Genomic DNA, 21686 nt, shown 5'->3' on the forward strand with positions numbered 1-21686 from the left:
GCCTACATATAGCAGGTGAAAAAAGTATTCGGATGCTTCAGTATTGAACCTTTGGAGTTTTTTTTTTCAGTGGATGTAACACTGAAGCACTATTCTCAAACATGTTTGTTCATATACTGGAATGTTTAATCTCAAATGACGTACAGCTCTTTTTTCTTTTTTTTTTAATATACTCTGCATCAAGTAAAGGAAAAACATCAATGACAGTACTTCCTGATATGTAGAAAGTATTCTTTACATACTTTATAAAAATAGATGCCCTTTTCGTAGCGTGTGTGGGAACAAATAGAGAGGTTAGTACCAAATACAAAACTGCACACAATCACAAAGAACGTTCAGCAAAATCTGTATAAATAAACATGTAAATGTTTACTTTTTCGAAATCGTTATTCTCCAAAAGTTCTTCATAGTGGTAACAAAACCCTCAATATGACCCTTTGCGATTTACTTCAGCCTTTTGCATTTTACTGTAACAAAACGTTTAGACACATATAAAGATATACAAGGGTTGACCAGAAAGCAATGCATCGCATTTTCTTTTTCTCGGCAGAAAACAATGCTACGAATGCGAAACGTTACATATGAATTATTTGAAGTCTCCTGAATGAGCACGCCAAGTTTCCGTCACTTCCGACAGATAGCGTAGCTGCGGAACAGTGTCAAAATGGCGTCTGTAGGTGATGTACGTTACAAGCAACGTGCCCTCATTGAATTTCTCAGTGTGGAAAGAAACTATGGGGAATATTCAGAAACGCTCGTGCCAAGTCTATGGAGCATCTTCTGTCAACAGAAGCACAGGTAGTCGCTGGGCACGGAGGGTGAGGTCATGAGAAGGTGGCATAGTGCTTAGCCCAGTACCCTATTTTACCTGTAGAAGGTAAGTAACATCAAAGCTATTCCACAAACCGTTGGCGTCACATTGTTTGCTTCAAATTTAGGTAATACTGTAAACTTTTTTTACGTTATTCGCTTATTGTTCGCTGAGCACTTGTTAATAATAATTTGTTGTTATATGACAGTTTATTCTCAAACTGTTCCATAACCTGCTATTAATTTAATATCTAGATCCCACCGGCCAGTCAAATCAAATAACAAAAACTGCATAAAAGCTGCCAATAATTGTATTTATAATTATTTCTATGTCTCCTTTCCTCTTGGTAGAGGAGTGTGTCTTGTAATTAAAGGAGCCTCTGGAATTTCAGCTAGTTCGCGAAGGGTAATTTCACTTACGGGAATGGATAATCATAAAGTTGCTTACCACTGAAAACCATTCTCCATTCAGGTATGGAGCAGAGAAGGACATTCTGTTCTCTCAGTCCAGAAGGGGCCTTGCTGCAGCATAAAACTGCATTGTGCGAGAAGCAAAGGGAATCCTTTTTAGCAGAGGTAAAGCTCTGCAAGACGGTGGAGAACATCAAGCCACGTAGTGTGGGACCAACCATTAAGCCCAGCGGAGCCTGCTGAAATATTTGTCGAAATTTTAGTAACAGGTTTCTACTTCGCCCATAGTGATCTTAGGGTGTGCTAAGTAATTCAACTGGCACCTCACGCGAACTATGAAACTACATTATAACAAAGTACGATGAATGCAGGTTTTGACTATATTCCAAATGTGTCCGTTTGATGGGTTATGCCACGCAAATTATGTTTTGTTTTATTTCATTTTTATTTTAGTTCTGTTGATTAAACCACTGTTGCATGTTTTGTATTTATATCTTAACAGTGTTACGTCTGGTATGTATTTCACACATTTGAAAATGGCCACCCAGATGTACAAGGGCCTTGCAGTAAGTAATACAACACTTTCTTTTTCTCGGCCAGTTCCGGCTGAAAAAGTGCGGAATTTGTTGTAGGACATCGTGGAATATTCCCGTTTCAGCGGATATAGTTTCACGAAGTTCCGATTGGTGGCGGCGCTGTATATAGCCTTCAAAATTGCGTATCTAACGAAGGTGCGTTCCAAGTAAAGAGCTTTCGCTGAGTTTCTTTTGGCGGAAAACCAGAGCATCGCAAACATTCATAGCACTTGTAGAATGCCTACAGGACACATGCAGTAAGCAAAGGCACAGTGTGTCGTTGGGCGAGACATCTGTAACCTTGCTCGATGCAAACCTGCCCGATATCCTGCGTCCCAGCTGGCCGCACACAGCTGTGTCTCCGGCAACATTGGAACGTGCGGACACTCTCATTCTAGGTGATCGAGGATCAGAATCAAACATTTCGGTGCTCAGATGGACGTTTCTGTTGACAGTGCTGAGAGGTGGGGTACTCAAAGGTGTGTGCCTGCTGAGTTCCTCTCAGCCTCACAAAAGACTACGAAGAGCAATGAAGGACCATCTGTGTGCAGTTGCTTGCACATTACGAGGCTGATCGTGACAGTTTTTCGTTGAACATCGTCGCCGGTGGTGAAATATGAGTTCATCACTTTGAACCGAAACAAAATGCCAATCAACATCAAGTGGCACCATACCACCTCTTCTCTGAAGAAAAAGTTCAAAGCCGCACCCTCGGCCAGTAAAGAAATGGCGACCGTCCTCTGGGACTCTGAAGGGGTTGTCCTGTTTGTAGTTCCCTCATAGCACAACGATAAACTCTGAAGTGACTAAGCTACCCTCAGGAAATTGAAGAAACGACCTCAGCGTGTTCGTCGCCACAGAAATGCAAACGAACTTCTCCTTCTGTATGACAACACAAGCCCTTACACATGTCTCCGCACCCGAGAGGTGCTCACAAAACTTCATTCGACTGTTCTTTCTCATTCACCCTTCAGCCTGGATCAAGCACCTTCCGACTTCCATCTGTTCGGACCAATGAAGGATTTACGCGGCTGATAGCACCACGTGGGTGACGGGGAGGTTATTGATGCAGAATGACGATGGATCCGACGTTGAGCAGTAGAGTTATACCATCGGAGTTAACAGTCCCTCCCACTAAGGTACCGTAAGGCCGTCACACTGAACGGAGTTTACATTAAGAAACAGGGTTCTGTAAGCAAAAGAGTGAGGAACAATATGGTGTACTAGTGTCCTTAATAAAAAAAATAAGCTGCTTTCAGGAACAAAATGTGTTGCATTACTTACTGAATGCCCTCGTGGGTGTGTAGCGGTGAAAAAGACAAAATAAAATGATGTTCCTCATCCATGTCCTCCCCCCCCCCCCATTGAACCATAGACCTTGCCGTTGGTGGGGAGGCTTGCGTGCCCCTACAATATAGACAGCCGTACCGTAGGTGCAACCACAACGGCGGGGTATCTGTTGAGAGGCCAGACAAACGTATGGTTCCTGAAGAGGGGCAGCAGCCTTTTCAGTACTTGCAGGGGCAACAGTCTGGATGATTGACTGATCTGGCCTTGTAACACTAACTAAAACGGCCTTGCTGTTGTGGTACTGCAAACGGCTGAAAGCAAGGGGAAACTACAGCCGTAATTTTTCCCGAGGGCATGCAGCTTTACTGTATGATTAAATGATGATGGCGTCTTCTTGGGTAAAATATTCCGGACGTAAAATAGTCCCCCATTCAGTTCTCCGGGCGGGGACTACTCAAGAGGACGTCGTTATGAAGAGAAAGAAAACTGGCGTTCTACGGATCGGAACGTGGAATGTCAGATCCCTTAATCGGGCAGGTAGGTTAGAAAATTTAAAAATGGAAATGGATAGGTTAAAGTTAGATATAGTGGGAATTAGTGAAGTTCGGTGGCACGAGGAACACGACGTTTGGTCAGGTGAATACAGGGCTATTAATACAAAATCAAATAGGGGTAATGCATGAGTAGGTTTAATATGAATAAAAAAAATAGGAGTGCGGGTAAGCTACTACAAACAGCATAGTGAACGCATTATTGTCGCCAAGATAGAAACGAAGCCCACGCCTACTACAGTAGTACAAGTTTATATGCCAACTAGCTCTGCAGATGAAGAAATTGATGAAGTGTATGATGAGATAAAAGAAATTATGCAGGTAGTGAAAGGAGACGAAAATTTAATAGTCATGGGTGACTGGAATTCGACAGTAGGAAAAGGAAGAGAAGGAAACCTAGTTGGTGAATATGGATTGGGGGTCAGAAATGAAACAGGAAGCCGCCTGGTAGAATTTTGCACAGAGCATAACTTAATCATAGCTAACACTTGGTTCAAGTATCATGAAAGAAGGTTGTTTACATGGAAGAACCCTAAAGATACTAGAAGATATCAGATAGATTATATAAAGGTAAGACAGAGATTTAGGAACCGGATTTTAAATTGTAAGACATTTCCAGGGGCAGATGTGGGCTCTGACCACAATCTATTGGTTACGAACGGTAGATTAAAACTGAATAAACTGCAAAAACGTGGGAATTTAAGGAGATGGGACATGGATAAACTGAAAGAACCAGAGGTTGTACAGAGTTTCAGGTAGAGCATAAGAGAACAATTGACAGGAATGGGGGAAAGAAATACAGTAGAAGAAGAATGGGTACCTCTGAGGGATGAAATAATGAAGGCAACAGAGGATCAAATAGGTAAAAAGACGAGAGCTAGAAAAAACCCTTGGGTAACAGAAGAAATATTGAATTTAATTGATGAAAGGAGAAAATATAAAAATGCAGTAAATGAAGCAGGCAAAAAGGAATACAAACGTCTCAAAAATGAGATCGACAGGAAGTGCAAAATGACTAAGCAGGCATGGTTAGAGGACAAATGCAAGGATGTAGAGGCTTATCTCACAAGGGGTAAGATAGATACTGCCTACAGGAAAATTAAAGAGACCTTTGGAGAAAAGAGAACCACTTGCATGAATATCAAGAGCTTAGATGGAAACCCACTTCTAAGCAAAGAAGGGATAGCAGAAAGATGGAAGGAGTATATAGAGGGTCTATACAAGGGCGATGTTCTTGAGGACAATATGGAAGAGGAGGTAGATGAAGATGAAATGCGAGATATGATACTGCGTGAAGAGTTTGACAGAGCACTGAAAGACCTAAGTCGAAACAAGGCCCCGGGAGTAGACAACGTTTCTAGCATTTGTAGACTTAGCGAAAGCTTTTGACAATGTTTACTAGAATACTCTCTTTCCAATTGTGAAGGTGGCAGAGGTAAAATACTGGGATCGAAAGGCTATTTGCAATTTGTACAGAAACCAGATGGCAGATATAAGAATCGAGGGGCATGAAAGGGAAGCAGTGGTTCGGAAGGGAGTGAGACAGGGTTGTAACCTCTCCCCGATGCTATTCAATCTGTATATTGAGCAGCCAGTAAAGTAAACAAAAGAAAATTTCGGAGTAGGTATTAAAATCCATGGAGAAGAAATAAAAACTTTGAGGTTTGCTGATGACATTGTAATTCTGTCAGAGACAGCAAAGAACTTGGAAGAGCAGTTGAACGGAATGGACAATGTCTTGAAACGAGGGTATAAGATAACATCAACAAAAGCAAAACTAGGATAATGGAATGTAGTCGAATTAGATCGGGTGATGCTGAGGGAATTAGATTAGGAAATGAGACAGTTAAAGTAGTAAAGGAGTTTTGCTATTTGGGGAGCAAAATAACTGATGATGGTCGAAGTAGAGACGATATAAAATGTAGACTGGCAATGGCAAGGAAAGCGTTTCTGAAGAAGAGAAATTCGTTACCATCGAGTACAGATTTAAGTGTCAGGAAGTCGTTTCTGAAAGTATTTGTATGGAGTGTAGCCATGTATGGAAGTGACACGTGGACGATAAATAGTTTCGACAAGAAGAGAATAGAAACTTTCGAAATGTGGTGCTACAGAAGAATGCTGAAGATTAGATGGGTAGATCACATGACTAATGAGGAGGTACTGAATAGAATTGGAAAGAAGAGGAGTTTGTGGCTCAACTTGACTAGAAGAAGGGATCGGTTGGTAGCGCATTTTCTGAGGCATCAAGGGATCACCAATTTGGTACTGGAGGGCAGCGTGGAGGGTAAAAATTGTAGAGGGAGACCAAGAGATGAATACACTAAGCAGATTCAGAAGGATGTAGGCTGCAGTAGGTACTGGGAGATGAAGAAGCTTGCACAGGATAGAGTAGTATGGAATGCTGCATCAAACCAGTCTCAGGACTGAAGACCACAACAACAACAACAACATCCATGATAGGACAACCAGTACCGCAGATTACTTTCATTCATTGAACCCAAAAATTCCGTTCTCTGTAAGGGAAGGGCATTTCGAATGAGATCTTGATTCATTAGTGACGAGAAGTTGCGAATCAGACACATCATTTGTCAAATATGTTGTGCTTTCTTCGCTAGGGGAGAGTAGTATTTTGGCGATGATTGCAACATGAAACCACGGAGAAACCGTTTGGACTCTGTGTTGTACAGTTTTTAGAAGTCAAAAATGGTTCAAATGGTTCTGAGCACTATGGGACTTAACATCTTAGGTCATCAGTCCACTGGAACTTAGAACTACTTAAACCTAACTAACCTAAAGACATCACACACATCCATGCCCGAGGCAGGATTCGAACCTGCGACCGTAGCAGTCGCACGGTTCCGGACTAGCGCCTAGAACCGCGAGACCACCGCGGCCGGGTTTAGAAGTCAAGAAGCAGGACAGTTACAGACCACTGCCTCAGCATTTCAGGATGTAAGATCCATGGTCATTTCAACATTTTGAACGATGGCTTCGAAACACAGGACACGTTCGTCGTAGGCGAGAGATCGAGCAAAGAATGGATGAGAAAGAACAGTCCAATGAAGTTTTGTGAGCACCTCTCGGGTGTGCAGACATGTGTGAGACCTTGCGTTGTCACAGAGAAGGAGAAGTTCATTTGCATTTTTGTGACGACGAACTTGCTGAGATCGTTTGTTCAATTTCCTGAATGTAGCACAGTACACTCCAGAGATGATCGCTGCACCATGAGGGAGCTACAAACAGAACAACCCCTTCAGAGTCCCAGAAGACGGTCGCCATTACTTTACCGGCTGAGGGTGCAACTTTGAACTTTTTCTTCAGAGAAGAGGTGGTTCTGCTTCCGGTTCGAAGTATTGAGTCCATGTTTCATCGCCGGTGTCGATTTTTAACAAAAAAATTGTCACAATCAGCTTTGTAACCCGCAAGTAGTTCCACACACCTGTGAGTAACCCAAATGGTTGACGAGTGTGTCAACACTGCCAACAGAGACATCCAGCTGAGCAGCGAAATGTTTGACTGTGATCCTTCGATCACCTCAGATGAGTGTCTGCACATCCAAACGTTGGAGGATACCCAACTGTGTGTGGCCAGTTGGCACGCAGGATGTTGTTGTTGTGGTCTTCAGTCCTGACACTGGTTTGATGCAGCTCTCCATGCTACTCTATCCTGTGCAAGCTTCTTCATCTCGCAGTACCTACTGCAACCTACATCCTTCTGAATCTGCTTAGTGTATTCTTCTCTTGGTCTCCCTCTACGATTTTTACCCTCCACGCTGCCCTCCAATGCTAAATTTGTGATCCCTTGATGCCTCAAGACATGTCGTACCAACCGATCCCTTCTTCTAGTCAAGTTGTGCCACAAACTTCTCTTCTCCCCAATCCTATTCAATACCTCCTCATTAGTTACGTGATCTACCCACCTTATCTTCAGCATTCTTCTGTAGCACCACATTTCGAAAGCTTCTATTCTCTTCTTGTCCAAACTAGTTATCGTCCATGTTTCACTTCCATTCATGGCTACACTCCATACAAATACTTTCAGAAACGAATTCCTGGCACTTAAATCTATACTCGATGTTAACAAATTTCTCTTCTTCAGAAACGATTTCCTTGCCATTGCCAGTCTACATTTTATATCCTCTCTACTTCGACCATCATCAGTTATTTTACTCCCTAAATAGCAAAACTCCTTTACTACTTTAAGTGTCTCATTTCCTAATCTAATTCCCTCAGCATCACCAGATTTAATTTGACTACATTCCATTATCCACGTTTTGCTTTTGTTGATGTTCATCTCATATCCTCCTTTCAAGACACTGTTCATTCCGTTCAACTGCTCTTCCAAGTCCTTTGCTGTCTCTGACAGAATTACAATGTCATCGGCGAACCTCAAAGTTTTTACTTCTTCTCCATGAATTTTAATACCTACTCCGAATTTTTCTTTTGTTTCCTTTACTGCTTGCTCAATGTACAGATTGAATAACATCGGGGAAAGGCTACAACCCTGTCTCACTCCCTTCCCAACCACTGCTTCCCTTTCGTGCCCCTCGATCTTATAACTGCCATCTGGTTTCTGTACAAATTGTAAATAGCCTTTCGCTCCCTGTATTTTACCCCTGCCACCTTCAGAATTTGAAAGAGAGTATTCCAGTTAACATTGTCAAAAGCTTTCTCTAAGTCTACAAATGCTGGAAACGTAGGTGTGCCGTTTCTTAATCTTTCTTCTAAGATAAGTCGTAAGGTTAGTATTGCCTCACGTGTTCCAACATTTCTACGGAATCCAAACTGATCTTCCCCGAGGTCAGCTTCTACCAGTTTTTCCATTCGTCTGTAAAGAATTCGGGCACGCAGGATATTGGACTGATAAACAGTCCATACCGGATGTGGCATAATAGGCATTATCTGCATGGCAGTATGCGCGCCTTGTTACATAACTGCCTGCACAGCTTATAGCTGAGTCAGTACTGTAGTTGTCATAAATCGGAGGCCTATGGCAAGAAAGGAAAAAGTCATAGCTACACAGAGGCATAAAAATCTAAAAATATGTACGTGTGGAATTCCCCATTGTGCTATAAAATGTTTACACTTCTGTCTTTACTTAGAAATTTGTAGAAGTGCAACCTTGATTGTCTTTTCATGCAGATAACAGGATGACTAAATGGACTTTCGAGCACAGATTCAACTGAGTACGACAGCACACTCTATAAGTCATTGAAATGAAGAAGCCACATGATTACATCTCATTGTCTGCATTCTGTAGTGTGATAGTAGTAACTGGGTAAGGTGGGTGAACTAGGGGACTATTTACTGCCGTTTTCTATTTTCATATAAATCGATAGGTTGAGTGCACTACGGGATTATTTGCTGAGCAAACTCAACCCACCAGAAAAATAAGATATAAAAAATTAAATCAATAAAAAATTTTCAAAATCACACAATGAAGTCCAGATCATGAAATTCGTTATCATTATTTTTAGTTCTCTTAATTCCTTTATACTTTAGTACAATGGGTTTGTTTACCAGTTATAATGGATCAAATCAGATACTTTAGTACCATTTTCAAAAAATTGGAAGTCCCAGTTACTAAGTATTTTATTAAACCTGTCCAGCAAAAAAAAATTATTGTCAAGTGCCGTACAAATTTTCTCCCTATATCTAGTTTTAAAATTTACACAATCAGTAATGTAATACAATTCATTCACTTCTAGCTCATGAGAAGAATTGCTTGTATTATTCAGCTTCTTCAGTAGAGTATACATTTATACAGAATAAAAATATAGTTGATAAATTAAAACTCAATAGCACTCTGCATATGGAATATCATTTTGTTTGAGTTACACGAGATAATTCTTCTCAAAATTGCAGTGTCCAAATATTTGGACTCTTGAATTCCTTTTAAAAATGCACAGTCTAAAAATTAAGGTCCTGGAATTCAAGGAACCTGAAATTCCTTACTTAATAAAACCTCATTTTATTTGTTTAATGTTTTCAGTTACCATTATGCAGGCCACTAAAATTCTATAGCACTCTGTTAATTTTTCAGGCCCTGAATATTTAGCACCTGGAATACCATCTAAAATTTTCCTAATAGTGTGTCATTATAGATTACAATTCCTTTTTCATGAAGTGCATATTGTATTAGAAACTCATAAATGAGATAAAAAATTCACAGTAAAAATATTAGTAATAGGAAGAAAATTAAGAGTGTAAATATTTTATCTATACATCTATACCACATCAACAAGAATATGAATCATTTATTAAGGAATAATTTTAGTTAATCTAATGAAAAAATTGTCTCAATAAAGGGAAGTGTTGAAGAAGTGTAAAAAATGTGAAGTGAAGAAGACAATTTATAACTTTCATTCACTTAAATATATGAAGGATAAACATTCACATATGTGTAAAGAATATTATAAAATGCTTAGAAGAAATACATATAATAATAAAAAAGAACATTTTAAACAGTTTATATGTAATTGTAAGAATCCTTTGGAAAAATTGAAGGACACAAAAGATTTTTTTGTTTTTACTTTATAGAGCAATAATATAGAGAAAAACAAAGTTAATCACACTGTAAAAAATGTATTGGTTGTGAAGAAATTAAGGTTTTAGTTGTTTTGATTTAAATCATACATCTAGGGACAAGCTCTCAAGTAGATGCCAGATTTGTCAACTACAAGATATGCGAAAAAATGAAATAGTGCGAAAGTGTGGAAAACAAATAGTTAAAAGTGGTCTTAATAAACATTTATGGACAAATAGACGTATCAAAATAACTGAAAATGAAATCACTACATTTTCCAAAGCTAATGTTTTCTGTCATTAAATAAATGGAAGCCTCTCTGAGAGCCTTTACAGTCGCTCAACTACATGATAATTGCAGAAGGAATAATTTACAAGTTTATAGCAGAGTTAGAAAAGATGATTTAATTAATTTAATTATTTCACATAATTTCTCCACCCCCTTTTCAAAAGTATATTGAAAAAAATTCCTAATAAAAGAGAATAAAATGGAACCCTCACTGAGAGAGTTTACAGTCGCTCAAATTCGTGATTATTGCAGAAGGAATAATTTATGAGTTTATAGCGTATTTAGAAATGATGATTTAATTAATTTAAACGTTTCAAATAATTTACCTCCTCCTACATGAAGTCTAGATAATTTGAAAGTAAGTGAATGCTAAGGTAGAGCTAAAAATCTTGTTATTAAAGGATGAAATAAATTAAAGAAATCAGAGTTAGTTAATGCTGTTGGGTTAAAGGCGTTTCAATTTCATCCAGAATAATTCCAAAAAACTAGATCAAGGCCGAAACTAGTACCTAATATAAATTATTTTTACAGATTGGATGATGATGTTATTGAAAAAGCTTGACAACTGAGAAAGAAAAAATAGTGAGACAAGATCAAATTTATCCATTCGATAGCATACTATTCGAGCAAGAAAAAGAGACTGAGCCATCTAAAAAGCATTTGTTTGATATTAAAGAAATAAAATCGATTTAATGAAAAATTAAAAGCTTGGTCTGTTGACTACCAAATCGTTTTTAATGATGCCAGTATTTCCAAACTCAGTACTGTCAGTGATAAAACAGGTTATATAACGAAAGTACTCAAGTCTATGGTTGATGTAGCTAGAAAGATAACTAATTTCAGGAAAGAAGATAAGTTAAATACAACAACCAACAATCCAGAAATGTTTTATCCAATTTCCACAGGATATAGAGCATTAGAATCTGTTCAAGTTTTGTGCAATAAAATGAGAGATACCTTAACATCTGATGAGACTATTGATATAGCAGATACCTCATTTAACATTCAGATGATAGCTGAGAGCCCAAGGTGGTCGAGGTAAAAAAAAAAAAAAAACAAATCTAGCTGAAGACAAAAAGATGTATCCCAAGAATTAAAAACAATGATAATTTGTGTTGTCCTAGAGCAGTAATTGTGGCATTAACATATCACACAAATAACATTTTGGGCAGAGAACTAACTACAAATGAGATTAAGAAAATAAGAGTAGGAGATAAATACAAATTACAAAAAGAGCTAACTGACATATTATGTAATCAGTTGGGTGAATACAATAAAGTAAGGTTTACTCTAGATGACATTAGAAATGTTAAAGAATTGTTGGATATTCAAATAAATGTTGTATGTACACAGAATTTCAATTCAGTTGTCATTATCAGTCCTAAGAAAGAATAAAGAAATATCTGTATAAAGATGGTAACCATATTGATGTAATTAACAATATGACAGCTTTCCTAGGATCAATGTATTTCTGTAACAAATGTAACAAACCATATAACAACAAGGACCAACATATGTAAAATAGATAAAAAAGTTTCCATATTATGCAAAAGGGCAGAACATAAAAGTGTAGAAAATAAGATTTATTGTGAAAAGTGCAATAGATACTGTTATAAAGAATAATGCTAAAAAAATCACGAAGAACTTTATGATACAGTTTACAAATGTGAAGAATGCAAAAAGTTTTTGTTTGACATCTAAAGAACATAAATGTGGCTTTGAACTTTGCAGGAATTGCAAACAAGTAATGAAAACTGGAAATCAAAAATGTTACATGCAATACAAATTGTAAAAAAAAGGAACCTGTTAGAGAAAATTTGGTGAGCATTTTATAGTGCAAGGTTCCCCTAATTGTAATGAAGAAGGTTGTTATGTTAATAGAGAATTCCAAGATCATTATGTTTGCTTTGAATGCAATACAATAGTTACTGGTAAACAGATTAAATGCTGTGAAGATGGATTCCCTAAGAGAGTGAACTGTAGATATACTGAGACATACATGTGGTTAGACTATGAAGCAGCTCAAGAAACTGGAAGACATATTCCAAATCTCATAATTGTTGAAATTTTTATAGAAATACTGTTTATAAATTTAAGACAAATGATGAATTCTGTTGTAGGATGATATCTGAAAAAAAACAATTATCACACATTTATAGCTCACCAAACAAAAGGTTAACGTTCCCAGTTTATTTTGAAATATTGTGTTGAAAATATAATAAAGCCATACACCAACTACACAGGAACTAAATTGATGTTATTGGAGATCAAACAGTTAGGCATAAAAATTAAAGATAGCAGTAACTTTGTCCAAGGTCCTATTAGTAATTTTCCAATAACTTTTGCTTTGAAAGAATTGAAGAAAGGCTTCTTCCCTCATTTGTTCAATACACAAGAAAATGAAAATTACATAGGACCTATTCCAGATGCTCAATATTGTTGTGTTGATACTGTGAAGCCAAAAGATAGAGAAGCATTTGTCAAATGGCACAGTTCAAGAGTTTAAGGAAATTATGTGTTGAATAAGAAGAAAGAAATTAACAAGTACTGTAATTCTGATGTAGATATTTTGAGAAGAAGTTGTTTAGAACTGAGACAACAATGTCTAGAAATAGGTAATATAGGTGTGTTCTGTTATTTAACCATTGCTGGAGTCTGCAAGGCTACAAAGAAACAATAGATGACCTTCATCAAAAGACATTAACAAGAAGCATAGAAATACGAAATGGATATAAATTTGCTGAGATACGTGAATGTGATTGGCTTAATTCAGCAGAGTATAAAAACTTAAAAAATTGAAACAGTTACCAGAAGTTGTCGAACCATTGAATCCAAGAGATGCTTTTTATGGTGGTCAAACAAATGCAATAAAATTAAGAGCTAAAGCTGATGGTGTTAGCACAAAAATAAAACTTGATGATGTATGCAGCCTCTATCCAACTGTACAATACTATGCAGCATGAAACAAGAATATGTGTAGTCCAAGATATTATACTAAAAGTGGTATGGATTTATAATATGTAAAGTATTGGCCCCTAGAGGATTGTATGAACCTGTTTTGCATGTAAGAATAAACGAAAAACTGCTCTTTCTTTTGTGTGTCAAATGTGCAGAAGAAACAATAAGTAAATGCAATCACAGTGATGAAGAAAGAAGTTTTGTTAGTTATTCAATAATTTTTCTCACAACAGGAATACCTAGTCTAATCAGTACATTACCACCAGTTTTTTATCTTACTTTCTTTTTTGCGCATCAGTGAGCAATGACTCAATACTATTTAATTGATCATTGTTCAGTTTAAATTGATTTTGGTTTAGTCTTTCCATTTGGTAGCAAAGTATAATTGATTGAAAAGTTATTTATTTATATAGATAAAAATTTATAAGGATTAATATATTTTACATTCCTCAACCATTGTCATCCACACCTAAGCCCATACCTCATTTTCTCTATCCATACATAATGCCTCTATCTGCAGTGGCTGCAACGTTTTCTCCAAATGTTGCAACCCTTGGATACAGTCTTTCTTTTCCAGCTAATTTAAGTTCTTTATCAATGTCTTTATCATGTCTTTTTTCTAAACCCCCTATGATCATGATAGGCAATACCATGTTTTTTACAAGCTTCATCTAATGGATTAATTTCTTGGTCTTCACATGCTATTCTTTTTTCTAGCTTAGTGAAAGGCCCTCAGTAATTAAAACTCAGTAGGTGCATCTCAGGCATTGGTTCATTATTTAAAATCCAGTTTAATAATCCTTTTCCATGTTTTTCACTTTTCGAACATGTATGATGAACATTATTCAAAATTCTGATCAAATACGGAATTCCATTTGGATTGTTGACGACGAAATCACTATATTTATTTGTCAACATTTGCATTATCCCCATTTTTTCATTGTGATAATTTTCATTTCCAGCTAACTGTCCCCTATGTATCACAGCTAATCTATCAATTAATTATGGGCATCATTCATCCAGACATATTCGATTGGTTTTTTTGAACATTTTTTACTAAGCCATCACCAACTTCCTCTGTTTCAATTTGCAATGAAGGATCTAATTTTTTGTCTGAGTGCTGGAAAAAAGACATCTATAATTTCCTTTATCAAATATTTGTATCTATTTCCTCTACTCGTTTTTATTTTATTTGGATTATTATCAGAATATAACGCTTCTGAATTGTATAATATATCTACATAATTTAACAAATCAGAACCTGTAAATAATGTAATCTTCCATAATTATCTGTTTTTCAGTTAAAAGATTTATAATCCATCTGTACCTTCATATGTCCTATCACCAATAGTTAATTTATCTCCATTAAATGTTACAGATAATTTACCAACGAATTTAAATGAACCAACAGGTCTTAATCCAAAAACTTTATCTTCACTGTGATTCATATATATTCTAACATTCGTTGATTTACATGTATTTTTTTAACATTTTTATCATTTTTATTCTCTCTCTATTCTCCAAACTTTGTCACTAAATCATGCATTTATGATTCACTTAAAGTACAGTCATGTTGTGGACTTTCATATTGTTTAATTGGTGGTATATCATTAAATTCTTCTAACTGATAATGAGAATAAGGAACCATCTGCTTTTCAACTTTTCTATTTTCTTCAATAACTTTCAAAACAATATCACCTAATCCTTTGATACCTTGTTTAACTTTTTCAGTTGCATCAATAACCGGTTGATCTTCATTTCTATATTTTTCATACTTTGTTCTTGGTAGTTTCTTCCATTTTTAACTCTTCCTTTAACTGTTCTTTTACTCTTCTATTTCACCTTGCTGCTTTAACAACTTGTGGATCATATTTTGCAAACATTTATTAGAGTTGAATAAACATTAATTAAAACATTTTTACATTTAACATTTATGTTTAACATTTACATTTATGGTCAATGTTGCATTTAATGTTTATGTTTAACATTTAAGTTTATAAAAATTAGCTAGTAAATTCATTCTCATTTTACTCTTATCGAAATAATAGTAACCACATGCATCTGGACCTCCTGTAGCTTCTTTATCAGACCACAGGCCATTAGTATAATGTTCATTACTTTTTCTAATTTTTCATATTCTATTATATAACTAAAACCTTTTTTAAATTCATATATATATTCTGGTAAAACGCCATCAGAGTTTCACCATTAGAGATAAAAATTATCAAACATTTATAAAATGTTGTATTTTATTTCTGAACGTACCTTAATCTGGTTTTCTAGTTATGTTTATCATAAAAAATCAAAATCGATGATCCCAACATTTATGACACATTTCTTTAAAATCATCAAACTTTAGATCACCTCCAATGAGCTCATGATAAATATGATTTAAATTTGTGTCATCTTATCTAATGATATTTAAAAAATTAAGATAATCTCTGACTAACTGTTTCGGTATTTTTGAAAATGGCCAAGCCAAATAAAAGTAATTTTGTCCTATATGTCTTCATCTAGCAAAATATTCTCTAATTATATCCTCATTTTCATGAATGAAGTCATCAAATACTTCTACTGAGTTTTCTTGACACTGACTTAATGGAATAATTTCTTCATTATTTTCAATAAAAGTAGTAATTTTTTTGTTACACTTAACTTCAATTTTTTCACATCTTCTTATAAATTCTCGATATTTCAGTTGATCTAAACTTTTAGAATAAATGTACAAATGATTACATTTATTCCAATTCTACCATCCTGGAACTAGAATATAATTGTCAATCATTAATGTAGGTTTTCTACAACCAGTTGTTCCTATGATTGCACATTTGGTAAAAGTTTAACATGTTTATTTTTTTTATTTCTTCTCTGAAATTGTTATTTTTGGTTCCCAATCAGTATTAATTTAATTAAATAAGCTTTTAAATAGTAAATGACTAGATTACATCAATTGATTGGTAATTTGTCTGTTCTAAAAAAAATTAACTTTACCTATATGAGACAATTTTAGTAATGTTGCACTGGTTGGTTCTTATACAACTTTCTTAACTCCAAATACTACATCTAGACATAATAAATTATATTGTGATGGCGAAACAATAGAAATTCCTATTGGTCAACATAATTTAAAAAACTTGGAAAAATTTATTCATTCAAAAAATACAAATATTTACATTAAAGCAGACGAAATTTTAAACAGAGTTGTCATTGAGAGTGATGTTAAGTTACATATGGATATAAAAGATTGTATTGGAAGAGTGCTTGGATTTGAAGCTAATGAAAAGGCTGTTGCTAACAATGTTCCTCAAATTATTCCATTTGAATAAATAATATAAATTTTAATTTGGCTGAGGGGATGTTTGTAAATCAGGCTGATCATTGTCATTGAGAAACTAATATTACTGTCTCATTCAAGCCTAATGCAGAATTTGGTGGACCAATAAGTCAAGAACCACATTATCCTATAAATATTCGTATTTTTGGTGAAATTCAAAATTTAGAAATAACTATAACTGTTGAAAATGACAATTTGATTGAATTTTATTGGCTCTTATGTAACAGCTGTTTTAGAAATCTCTTAATAAATTTTATTCTTATTAAATCATGAGCAAAAGTGGTAGTTATCAGTTTTAGATAAAAAGGAAGAAAAATGAAGTACATTTTCCACTAGATTTGTTAGGTGGATTCTTCAAAGCTTATACAGAAGTGATGTGGGAAGGAGATTTAACAGTAATTTTTACTTGTAGTTCAAATTCTGGAGATGCTAATCTTAGAGGAGTTGATAAAAAAGATACTGGAATTGAAATAAAAGATGCACTTCCAAAAGAAGGTAAAATTGTAGAATGTATGGAAATTTGTGTTCCTGTCATGAAGTATGAACCAGAATATTCACTAGAGCGAGAAGAAGAAAGATTAAAAAATCCAAAAATTCAAATTTCTTTCTTTGAATCACAAACAGTTGAAATAGCCAGGTAGGAGGATAAAGAAATTCTGTACTAGATATTACTTATTATAATAATTCTTCTGAATTTTGTACAACTTACTGTATTTTTGTTGTTTTCCAAACTAATCGAAAAAATAATCAACTGATTCAGTCTACTTTGTTTGATCATGTTAACTTACAAAATATCAATGTGAAAAAAGGAAGAAATGAAGTTTTTCCTTGAGAATTTTGGAATCTTGATCTGCCAAATAATTATCTGAAAACATATGAGGCTTTCCTCGATTTAGGAGAGTCACTCAACTGAGTGACAATGTCCCAGTTAATCCCTTCAGTTTTATTGAGAATTAGCCAATTTTTGTTATAAATATGTCTAGGAGAATGAATGTGTTAGCGACACAGAAAGCTACAATGAAATTAGTTGCGACTTTTGATGATAAAATTCTGAAGGTACAGTTGCATACAGTCATGTATGGTAAGAAAAATTTAACATACGATGTTCAGAATAGAATTTGAAGTGAAAATTTTTAATGTTGTTATTTTTTATTCTATATAAATGGATTCTCTTCTGAAAGGGGAACATAATGAAAGCAATTCTGGTTTGTTTAAAAATATTGGTGAGTAAGCGCAAAATGAATTATATTACATTACAGGATGTGAATATTTAAATATTTTGGAAGGAAAATTTTTACGGAGCTTGATAATAGATTGAAAATTATTTTACCAGATAGGTTTAATAAAGCAATAAGAGAATTGGACTTTGAATGTTTTGAAGATGGTGATTGTAGAGAGCTAAAAATAATGATTACGTTGTTGAAAGGCCTTTCAGAACACTTTTTTTCCTAAATTAAATAAAATTTATACGAAGGTTGGAAATTTACTAGTGGCAACTACGTATTTACAGCTCTTACAAAATATATACATGTTGCAAAGTTTTACTGACCTTCAAAGTAGTCACCAGCATTGTGTATAACCCGTTGCCAGCAATGTGGAAGTCGTAGGATACTCTTAGCAGTGCCAGTTGTGTTGACAGTTCGAGCGGCGCGGTCTATTGCCCGACGAATTTGTAACAGTTCTGAAGCGAAAGCCGCAAAGTGTTAGAAGTGTTAGAAGTAGAGCTGAACTTATGAGGGCTTAAGTCAGGGGAGTGCAGTAGGTGGTACAGCTCTTAGCAGCCCCATCAGTCAAACAAATCAGTAACAGCTTGCACTGTATGTGCCTGAGCATTATCCTACAAAATGATGGTCAGGTCCAGCAGAAAGTGTGATCACTTCTGTCTCTAAGCTGGTCATAGGCTGTATTCCAAAAATAAATACCATAGAGACAGAAGTGATGCAGGAACTGACCATCATTTTGGAGGACAATGCTCAAGCACGTACAGTGCAAGCTGTTAGTGATTTGTTTGACTGACTGGGTTGCTGTGTGCTATACCACCTTCTGCACTCCCCTGACTTAAGCCCTCTTCAGTTCAACTCGACTTCTAAACTGAAGAAAACACCTCACGGCATTCGCTTCAGAACTGCTACAAATTCGTCGGGCAATAGACCGCGCAGCTCGAAGTGTCAACACAACAGGCACTGCTAAGAGTATCCTACGACTTCCACGTCGCTGGCGGTGGATTAGACACAATGCTGGTGAGTGCTTTGAAGGTCAGTAAGACTTTGAAAAACGTATCTATTTTGTACGAGCTGCCGCTATTAAAGTTCCAACCATCGTAGTATTGGTACGTTTTGCAATTGAAGGTTACTCTGTTTCATAGAATCTTCATTGCCTTGAAGAGTTATATACACCTCTAGTCGACAGTTTTACGGAATGGTACTCACAATCTTCTTTGGCCGAAAATCAAGAAGAGAAAGTCGAGGAAGTAGGCCGGCAGGTAGTGCTGGACGATGACGCATATCTTGTGCACGAGCTTGGAGCTGCGGATGTTGCCGTCTGGGTACCAGACGGTCCACTCGAATGGGTACTCGTAGACGATCTGCCGGCCGTAGTCCAGCACCTCCTTCCACGTCATGCGCTTCACCTTCGACGACGTGATGTTGTACACGGGCACCTCGCTGGGGCTGTCGAACAGACAACGGCCGGCGTTAGCGCACACGTTCACAGACAACACAGCCAGTTTACTTACAAGAATTTATTTTTCTTAAAATAGCTGCTACTGCTGTCATATTGTAATTGAAACCTGCAACCTATAAAATCCATACGCTTTACCAACTCATTGTAACATTGTATAAAGGTTTAGAAAATCGAATGGCAGCATCTGTGATGGGTACTCTGGTATGCGAATTGACGCTCAGAAAAGTGTAAAAGCGGCTGACGAGCTACATCTAAAATCTGTGTTCTAATTATTAATAATTAGTGAATATTTCATCTTTCCTTTTGACGAAATCTAAAAGATAAAGAGACGTCAAGTAAAGACGAAATTAGTTGAACATTTTGTCACATTAAAACAAAGACAAAAGTAAATCGGAAATTCTTGTCACAGCAGTCTCCCGGTCCAGATTGTATACCGATTAGCTTCCTTTCAGATTACGCTGATACAATAGCTCCCTACTTAGCAATCATATACAACCGCTCGCGCACCGATAGATCTGTACCTACAGATTGGAAAATTGCGCAGGTCGCACCAGTGTTTAAGAAGGGTAGTAGGAGTAATCCCTCGAACTACAGACCTATATCATTGACGTCGGTTTGCAGTAGGGTTTTGGAACATATACTGTATTCAAACATTATGAATCACCTCGAAGGGAACGATCTATTGATACGTAATCAGCGTGGTTTCAGAAATCATCGTTCTTGTGCAACGCAGCTAGCTCATTATTCGCATGAAGTAATGGCCGCTATCGACAGGGGATCTCAAGTTGATTCCGTATTTCTAGATTTCCGGAAAGCTTTTGACACCGTTCTTCACAAGCGACTTCTAATCAAGCTGCCGGCCTGTGGGGTATCGTTTCAGTTGTGCGACTGGATTCGTGATTTCCTGTCAGGAAGGTCGCAGTTCGTAGTAATAGACGGCAAATCATCGAGTAAAACTGAAGTGATATCAGGTGTTCCCCAGGGAAGCGTCCTGGGACTTCTGCTGTTCCTGATCTATATAAATGACCTGGGTGACAATCTAGGCAGTTCTCTTAGGTTGTTCGCAGATGATGCTGTAATTTATCGTCTAGTAAGGTCATCCGAAGACCAGTATCAGCTGCAAAGCGATTTAGAAAAGATTGCTGTATGGTGTGGCAGGTGGCAGTTGACGCTAAATAACGAAAAGTGTGAGGTGATCCACATGAGTTCCAAAAGAAATCGGTTGGAGTTCGATTACTCGATAAATAGTACAATTCTCAAGGCTGTCAATTCAACTAAGTACCTGGGTGTTAAAATTACGAACAACTTCAGTTGGAAAGACCACATAGATAATATTGTGGGGAAGGCGAGCCAAAGGTTGCATTTCATTGACAGGACACTTAGAAGATGCAACAACTCCACTAAAGAGACAGCTTACACTACACTCGTTCGTCCGCTGTTAGAATACTGCTGCGCGGTGTGGGATCCTTACCAGGTGGGACTGACGGAGGACATCGAAAGGGTGCAAAAAAGGGCAGCTCGTTTTGTATTATCACGTAATAGGGCAGAGAGTGTGGCAGATATGATACGCGAGTTGGGATGGAAGTCATTAAAGCAAAAACGTTTCTCGTCGCGGCGAGATCTATTTACGAAATTTCAGTCACCCACTTTCTCTTCCGAATGCGAAAATACTTTGTTGAGCCCAACCTACATAGGTAGGAATGGTCATAAAAATAAAATAAGAGAAATCAGAGGTCGAACAGAAAGGTTTAGTTGTTCGTTTTTCCCGCGCGCAGTTCGGGAGTGGAATGGAAGAGACATAGTATGATTGTGGTTCGATGAACCATCTGCCAAGCACTTAAATGTGAATTGCAGAGTAGTCATGTAGATGTAGATGTAGATGGCAAAAACAAACAAAAATCAAGTACTCAACACCGACTACAAAAATAAAATTCCACGATCGTCTCAGAACTGAAAGCTTGAAATCGTAATATTAGAGGAAACTGACACTTTTGGTTTCATCGCCTGTTTTACATATACATCTACATCTACGTGATTACTCTACTATTCAGAATAAAGTGTCTGGCAGAGGGTTTAATGAACCACCTTCAAGCCGTCTCTCTACCGTTCCACTCTCGAACGACGCGCGGGAAAAACGAGCACTTAAATTTTTCTGTACGAGCCCTGATTTATTTTATTTTATCGTGATGATCATTTCTCCGTATGTGGGTGGGTGCCAACAGAATGTTTTCGCAATCGGAGGAGAAAACTGGTGGTTGAAAT

The 21686-nt window shown here is 36.6% G+C and overlaps 1 protein-coding gene across 1 annotated transcript in view; it reads right to left on the reverse strand.

Annotated features, from left to right (window-relative positions):
• The window catches only part of LOC124612576 (putative fatty acyl-CoA reductase CG5065), a 429978-nt gene that overhangs the window by 48421 nt on the left and 359871 nt on the right, over nt 1–21686 (reverse strand). Inside the window, exon 7 of the mRNA XM_047140860.1 lies at nt 19172–19411. Within this exon, the coding sequence (XP_046996816.1) occupies nt 19172–19411 (240 nt within the window). The remainder of the gene's footprint in view (nt 1–19171; nt 19412–21686) is intronic.

This window comes from Schistocerca americana, chromosome 4, assembly GCF_021461395.2.
Source record: "Schistocerca americana isolate TAMUIC-IGC-003095 chromosome 4, iqSchAmer2.1, whole genome shotgun sequence".
Classification (NCBI taxonomy): Eukaryota; Metazoa; Arthropoda; class Insecta; order Orthoptera; family Acrididae; genus Schistocerca; species Schistocerca americana.